Raw genomic sequence first — 8,393 nt, forward strand, 5'->3', positions numbered from 1 at the left:
AAGAAAGAAAGAAAGAAAGAAAGAAAGAAAGAAAGAAAGAAAGAAAGGAAAGAGAAAGAGACATGTTTATATTTCTTTTCCTCCTTAAGTGACACAGATATATAGTGAAATATAATGTTACCATTAAAATTTATCATAAAGAAAATAACTAGCATAGCATGTGAAAACTGCCACAATACATCAGAAGATTTAATAGAAGCAATGTATTATTACTAAACAGCTTATATAGAAGTGACTGGGTATACATGGTAAATGAAAATTTGGAAAGAAAAACAAAACATTATTTAGTATCTCTGAGTAATGGAAGTACAAAAATTATAGTTTCCTTTTTCTGTGTGTACTTTTCTGCATTTTCTAGTTTGAGCTATGTTTCATTTAAAGTTACAAATAAATTATTAAAGCAGATCATAGAAGCACAGCTGCCCAAGTGTGCCGTAAAATTAACCAAGACAGCTGGGAAGTGTGGCCGGGACGTGGCTAGCTCTGTCCTGAGGAGAATGGCAGATCACTGGAGTCACCTGTCCTGCCTAAAAGAGTTCTACCCTCACACATCCAAACGGTGTTGACCCGAAGACCTCTAGTTGTGGCGTCTAGTTTCTGCTTGCACATAACACTCATGGCATTTTCTCTGTGTTAACCAATGGGATCCCCAACTGCATCCTCTCAGGCTGGTCCTGCCTCTGTCCTTGACAGTAGCTCAGAAGTTTTTTCCAGGGGGAAGTTTTGCCTTGCTTGCATGTCTATTGGAATTAATGTTTCAAGTCAAATCAGAACTTAAAAACTGTTGCTGAGATCAATTTCAGTGATTTTGGCAGCTACAGAAAGCTCAGTTCCCTGGTATGAAGGTTTGACATCCCAGCTTCATGTCCTCAGTACTCACACTTCTGAACCTTCAACAAAAGAGGCAGTGGCTTCCTTTAATAGAATATGCTTTAAAAAAAAAAGTTTTATTTTCTGTTAAAGATACCTTTCTGGAGAAACAGTAGAAATTGTTTCAATTAATTGATACTGTAGAAAAGACTCTGGCTTCCAGGAACTCTGCTCTGAGTGTGTAGGGTCTAGTGTCAATGGGACATAATTTCCAAACACCCTGGTGCTACCCTGTGCTTGCTTGATGAACACCTTCACATCTCTTCCAGAGAAAAGAGAAACTAGGACTTTTGAATGTCTGAGTGATAATATACCTATTTGAGGTAGCCCTGTTTTATATCTGGCATTTTTAGCACCTGCCCACATGAATATGATTATTTCCTAACAAATACAGTGTGCTTGAGGCAGTAGATTTTTATGAAACACTATTCCCATGTAAGTTTTTTGCCCCGTGGGTTTTCTGTCCTTAGCAAAGTGACTGCATTTCCTTTATGTAACCAGTGTTTCAGAACTGGCTGTTCACTCCAGTGTCATAGTAGCTCTGCCCAGCTATGGCAGTGCCTTCCATAAGCCACACATTCGGAAAGAAGTGATGATAGGTGTGTGCCCTGAGTTTGCTTCCTTTCTTGAAGGGTGGAACTCAGACAAGCGTCTGATGTATTGGTTTGCACTTTCTGCCTCTTCTTCACATGGAGCCTCTGGTTGCCATGCTCCTGGTAGCTTAGCTTCCCTATTCCCCTGGTACGTGAGGACCAGTGGTTTTTTAGTTATATGCCAGTCATCATAGTGTATACTACGGCTGAAGGTTTACATTAATCTACAGATCCCATCTCATTCTGCCCCACATTTTTAAAATCTCCGCCAAGTCTCTGTAGAACCTCTGGGGTTCGAGGGCTGTGCTTTCACTGCTTAGTCTACTTAAATGCACCTGTAGCTACTGCCGGTTGCCATGGCAGGGACTCCTCCTCCTTGGACCATTTGCCAGAATTCCTTTAGCAAGCCAGCATCTTTCAGTGTGAAACTAGCGTGCACCAAACTCTTTGTCATGCCAACTTTTACTGTCTTTTTTTGCCAGTACAAAATTCTTAATTAGAATGATAATTACTTCTGAACTATGTTAGAAGTCTATCTTCTTTTCATAACCCAGGCGGTGAGTTTCCCTCCAGCAGGTGTTAGGCATCCATCTTAAACCTATCCATCTTATTAGGTCATCTCATTGCTTGGCTGGTCCCTACTCCTGTCTTAGCACCATGAAGGAATCCTTTCTTATAAGTGTTATTGTCACGGGGACAAATGGTGGAATAAGCCAGACTGGACCGATGGACAAATGAAGTCAGCCTACCAGCCCTGAGGGAGGAATATCCCATACTGTACTCAGCGTAAAAGCCAGGTGCAGGTGCTTTCAACAGCTTCTTGATAAATACTGAGCTAGGGAGTCAGGAAAATCATTTAATCACAGTGCTACTATCAAACATATTTGATAGATGTTAAAAGAAAAAAAGATTTATCTTGCATTCACAATAATATCTTATTTTGTAAATGAAGTTTGGGTCTTAGAAACCATATTATTATATAAGGTTTATTTTACATACAAAGCATAAATATAAAATCTCCTTGTCTTGCTATAAAGCTAATCTATTTTCTGTTAACAGTACTATTTCATTTGAAAAGAGACATCTGTGTATAGCTATAACTTCTTATGGTAGAATCCTTTTGAAAGCCTGTAGTTTTGAGGGCTGGAGAAATGGCCCAGTGTTAAGAGTACTGGCTGGTCTTCAAAGGACCCAGATTTGATTCCCAGCGTGCACATGGGGGCTCACAACTGTCTTTAATTCCAATTCCAGGACATTGTACAACCTCTTTTGGCCTCTTCAGACACCAGCCATGTGCACAGATATACATGTAGGCAAAATACTCATATACATGAAGTATTTTTAATTAAGAAATTTTGAAATTAATTGTTTTAATTTTTGATTTTTATAAAAAATCAAAACCTGTCATTATGAAATTCAAATTTTTCAGTATTTTACAGTCTTATTGGATTTGTTTAACATATCCTGAAGCACTTAGATAGTTTTTGAAAATGAAAGTTGTATCTCCTTTGCTTTGACAACATATCTTTTTATTGATTGAAATCTCTGTCAACAATATAGCTTTGTTAACTAAGATTAAAGGATGTTTTTAAGTGTTGACCATGCTGCTCATATGTAACTGAAGCACTGTAGACCTAACCCTTAGTTCACCATTCCATCAGTCTAATAATGTTTATTGTCATTTAAGACGGTTGCTTTCAGATGACCCAAAGCAGGGACATCCTCATTAGATCTCTTGGCTCATCTTCTTCCTCTCCAAGTGTGCATATTTGTGTGCAGAGAACACAGAGTCACATCTTATGGTCACAGGAAAGAGTTCTCTCTCCCAATGTCTCAAGTCACTGTTTACGCTTTGTTAATGTCTATTCCAGAAATGCAAGAGCCAGCATAGCCTAGAGGTTCAGCTGTAGTCCTGTGGCCTAGAAAGTTTGGATCAGGATTTTCTCATCATTGTACAAGCAAAAGGAAAGAAAGAAAGAAAGAAAGAAAGAAAGAAAGAAAGAAAGAAAGAAACCAAACCCCAACCAACAACTTTCTTTAAACAAATTGGAAGCAGATTTTCCTGTCACAGATAAAAGCTAGAGAACACAAAATTAGCTTTTGAAATAGTTAACTCACGGTGATTTAAATAAATAAATAAATAACCACAATGCATTGTGTAATACCTGCTCCCAAGGTTGTGTGTGTTTTTGTTATTGAAACTTTAAAAGTACATAATGTATACTTGGTAGGGAAAGCTAACAAAACTAGAGAGAGGAAAAAAAAACTCTGTAGGTCAAAATTTCAGATTTTCCTTACTTGGTGGTGTTGGGGGTGGGGGTGGGGTCTTTGCATTATTTGGTTAGTGTAGCCTCTTGTTCTCCATGTTAAAAGCATGGGAAACCAAAGCTGTGTTTTGGCGTCAAGGCAATAGTCAAGATTCAAGGATCCTGTGCCTCTAGCTTTTTCTTGTTTATCTGCAAGGTTACTGTGAGAAAAGAAGGGTTGCATCAGTTTCCCTCTGAGTTCACCATTCCCACTTGTCAGGCCTTGTGTGCTCAGTAAGCCATTTATTTTTCTGTGTTCGTTTTCTTGTAGGTAAACCAGTGTTTTAAATGCTGCTCTGCCTTAATCCTAGGGCTATGCCCAGGGCAAGTAGAATCATAATTAGCTTACTATATTATAAAATGCTTTACAGATTTCAGGTGGGCCTTTTACAATTCCCATTTTGCAGGTGGGGAAAGATGGAAGGATGTTAACCAGCCTATTAAAGGTCACAAAACTAGTCAATGAGAGATCTGGTCCAGCAAAAAGATCCTGTAATTACAGTGTTTCTCAGCACTGCACTGTTGACATTTGGGGGAACAGGGGGGAAGTCACCCTGTGATTTTTAGGACTCTTTGCAACATCTCTGCCTCTCCCTGTTAGATATCAGTCAACAGCCCCTCCCAGTTGTTGACAACCAAGACTGTCTCAAAGTCTAGCCAGATGTCTGACTTCAGAGCAAATTCCCTAACCATTTTCACAATGGCATGGATTGGAGTTAGATGCTCCTCTAACTAACCTGTGCTACAGTAATCTGCAGAATTAAAAGCAGAAACTGATTGTGTCTCTACAAGGTGATGTGTTTTCTCTCCCAGCAGACTGTTTTCATAAAAGCAGAATACCACCACCCGCAGTGAACCCTGTGTTAAGACTCAAGACCCATAGTTTGTTCAATCTAATTCTAAACTATTCATTAATCCCTAAAGGGACACACACAAGTCTCCCTTAAACACCTTAACCCATCTGGTAATAATGGAGAAATGGGAGATAGAGAGGGGGAAAAAAAACACGTGGGTTTACATAGCATAGTATCTCTTCATAATTGTTATATTTTTATTATTTATTAATATATTTTGAGACAGGGCCTTACTGTGTGGCTCAGGCTAGCTTACACACACTAAGGGCCAAGCTTGGTCCAGCCTGGCCTAAAACACATTTCCTCTACTCTCACTCAGCCTATTATCCCATTTGATATTTGCAGAAAGCGCTGGAAGTTTATAAGCTGTAATTGTCTCATGGTTAGATGATGTTTAGGAATTGTAACCCTTCTTCTTTGCCTGTCTCCTCAACTTCGGTGCTCTCATTGCAAAGCTTGATGTAGGAGCTCAACAGGAAGCTGATGTGGAAACTCAGCAGGTGTGTTCTTTGCAGCACCATATGAAGAGTAACATCCTCTGAAGCACTCTCTATAAAGTCGATGCCTCCTGCACTGTAACTTCTGCCTTTTTTCTTTCCTTGTAACAGGGATCATTAACTCCCTGCCCCTTTCACTGCAGTTGGGACTTAGGCACCAACTTCCCTGATGCCTTTGATACTTCTCTAAGAATGGGATGGATTTACTTCTGTTTGGCCACACGAGCTTCCCAAACCCACTCTGGTTAGCATTATCTCTGTGTTTCCCTCTCTTTCTGGTGTTAACACAGTTCCTAGCTTTACTGTCACCTCCAGACAAAAGCTTCATAAACATTTTTTTATTACTCTATTATCAGAACTTTTGGAAAGCTACAGGTGTTTCTGTGATCTGGGCCTTGTTGATAGTTCAAAACTCTTTTGCACATATGCCTGTATGAATTAAGTTTTCTTTCAAACACTAGGTTAAGATGAATTGCTGCTGGCAAACACAACAAGTATAATTGCATATGATTAAAAGTATCAGCATGACCTGAGGAGAAGAAGGGGTACTTACCAACAGTGTTAAGGACATAAAATTGCCTAGTCTTTCAGAGAGAATTCTGCTAACAGAATGTCTAAAAAGAGTAGTTTGAACCAATGGGAACATGAACTGGATTACTTCATGGATATATAACTTTACTGTCAATTAAAACTTTTTAAAAAGTGGAATGAATCATTCTAATTACTTGATGGTTCATTTAAAAAAAAAAGATTGATTGGTTCTTGCTGTAAAATGCAATGTCTGCTTCACCTGAGTCACTTCTGAGGTTGATCTGTATCCTGTTGACCAGATTGGGCCCCATACCACTCAGATCTGACATGCAGCCAGCCATTCCATCATGTTCTATCCTTAAAGCACTGTGGATTTTTTTTCCAGGTGGCCTTTTTGAAGATGTAACTGTTGAAGCTGCGGCTTTCTGGTCTACCTGCCGACAGCTCTCCAGCACAGACCACAGCCGAGGACAGCAGTTAGCTCTGTGAGCACAGCCTGCTGAGATGAACAAGAACTAAGCTGCAGAATGGGGGCCTTGTGCTGAAGTATCCAGTTTTTCTTGTTTGTATTTATTCTTTAAGAGTCACCTTTAGATCCCTGCAAACCCAAGGCTATGAGGAACGTTGTAGTAGCAGGTTGTCACAGGTTAAGTATAGAAATTGCACCTCTACTTCCCACAGAGAGGAATATTCAAGTCTGTGCTGTGTCAGCACCACCTGGAAGCATATTAGCTAATGGAAACCCATCTGTCCTGTGTGAATACAGCGAGGAACTTCACTGGGGAGCTGAATGTTACCTGCTCTAAATCCTGGGAAATAAACTTTTAAAGAGCTCCAGGTTTGTTTAAAACACATCTTTAAAAACTAAAATGTACAAGTTTTCATATCTTATTCAAAGATGCTTGTTGGAGTTTGTTGAATGAGTGATTATCCAATTAAAGCTTTCCTGAGGGTATAAAACTGCGTGTGTTCCTTTTGTTCTTTATTTCCTTCACCACATGCAATTACAAATTAATAAATGTACAATCCTGGCATCTTAATATAGAGTTATCTCAATTTTTATGTGCCCAAGCAGGAAAACATTAGAAAATGGCAAGAGCTGAGCCCAATCCTGCCATGCCCAGCCCAGCTCCTAATTTTAGGAAGAAGGCTTGAGATTCACCTAGAATCACACAGCTCGGTTCAAGGGCTGGAACTGGAATTGGGGCTCTGGCCAGGTTGATTGATCCTTTGCTGGCAATCCATGCATGCTCTTCTCTTCCTGCTACACATTCAGAAGGACAGTTCCAGCATCTGCAGCCATCTCTGCTGTGAATTTCACATGGTGGTGTTCATCCTAGCTTGTGAGCCACCTAATAATACCTCTTAATTCCAAACAACTAAGTTTTCTGTCCCCTCATTTCCTAACACTTTTAGTTGTAAGTATCACTTGGCATCCTCTTCCTTGGAGTTTACCCAGCAGAGCAGTGGGATTAGGAATTAGAGCAGAATTCGCTGTCCTGCCTTTGGAGCCAGTGGACTGACATCTGCTGTATCCTGTAGTGTCACTTTATTAAACACAGTTTGAAACACTGATGTTCTTGGTGTTATGTCCAAGACTCCAGCCACAGAGAATTAGTTTGGCTTCACTTAAGCTGCTAGGCTCCCAACACCATGCTGACTTTTCATGCTTTTGATTTCTGGCAGTAGAGAACAAGATTTTGTGACCTCAGTACTTTGTTCATGGATAATTCTTTGCTGTGGGAGAATGCCCTGTGCCTATTTGTTTTGCAGCCTTTCTGACCACTGCCTACCGTTACAGGCAGTATGTTCTCCTCTTCTGTTCCCATCTCTGCTCTCCAAACTGTGGGCACATGACTTACAGAACTGACTGATTTTTTTTTGTTTGTTTGTTTTTGTTTTTTTAAGAATCATTGCTACAAGAGAGGTGACCAGAGAAACAAGACTTAATGACTAGCTACAGTTATATATCAGTAATCGTAGAAGTCTGCAAGATTCTGGCTTTCTGGCATGTGGCCTAGACTAAGGGTATCTTTGTGTGTGACTGTCAGAGTTCAGTTTGTATTAATTTAGTGTGGCAACTGGGATAAATCAGTTGTACTGACATTTAACCTGTGTTTATCTCTGTTTTGCTCCGCTAGAGAAAAGACAAGTTATGAGCACACTGGTGTATGTTTATGGTTAAGGTGCTCATCTTATAAAGATATAACTGAGAGATTGAGAGGTGACTTGTTTGGTAAAATGATACAGCATAAGCATGAGAACCTGCAATTGATCCCTAGCATGCATGGGAAAACATGAGTGTGCTAGTGTCTCAGTTAGGATTTTACTGCTGTGAACAGACGCCATGACCAAGGCAACTCTTATAAAGGACAACATTTAATTGGGGCTGCCTTTCAGGTTCAGAGGTTCAGTCCATTAATCATCAAAGTGGAAACATGGTGCAGGAAGAGTTGAGAGTTCTACCTCTTCATCTGAAGGCTGCTAGCAGAGTACTGGCTTCCAGGCACCTAGGACTAGGATATTAAAGCCCACACCCACTGTGACACACTCCGAAAAGGCCATACCTGGTCCAACAAGGCCACACCTCCATATAATGCCACTCCCTGAGCCAAGCTTATACAAACCATCACAGCTGGCATATGCCTATAGTCCCAGTGCTAGAGAGGCAGAGAGATGGGGCTCTGGGGCTCTAGGGCTCTGGGGCTCTGGGGCTCTGGGGCTCTGGGGCTCTGGGGCTCT

The 8,393-nt window shown here is 40.4% G+C and overlaps 1 protein-coding gene across 3 annotated transcripts in view; it reads left to right on the top strand.

Annotated features, from left to right (window-relative positions):
* Positions 1-6,689, top strand: part of Ube3d (ubiquitin protein ligase E3D) — a 136,709-nt gene extending 130,020 nt beyond the window's left edge. For 2 of the 3 annotated variants that reach the window (XM_028756210.1, XM_028756211.1), the window contains one exon: positions 6,037-6,481. In XM_028756210.1, the coding sequence (XP_028612043.1) occupies positions 6,037-6,057 (21 nt within the window). In that variant the 3' untranslated portion in view covers positions 6,058-6,481. Of the gene's footprint in view, positions 1-6,036 lie in introns of all 3 variants that reach the window. The other variant, XM_028756209.1, reaches the window with a different exon arrangement.
* The last annotated feature ends 1,704 nt before the right edge of the window (positions 6,690-8,393 follow it).

This window comes from Grammomys surdaster, unplaced genomic scaffold (assembly GCF_004785775.1).
Source record: "Grammomys surdaster isolate TR1022 unplaced genomic scaffold, NIH_TR_1.0 126113, whole genome shotgun sequence".
Taxonomy (NCBI): Eukaryota; Metazoa; Chordata; class Mammalia; order Rodentia; family Muridae; genus Grammomys; species Grammomys surdaster.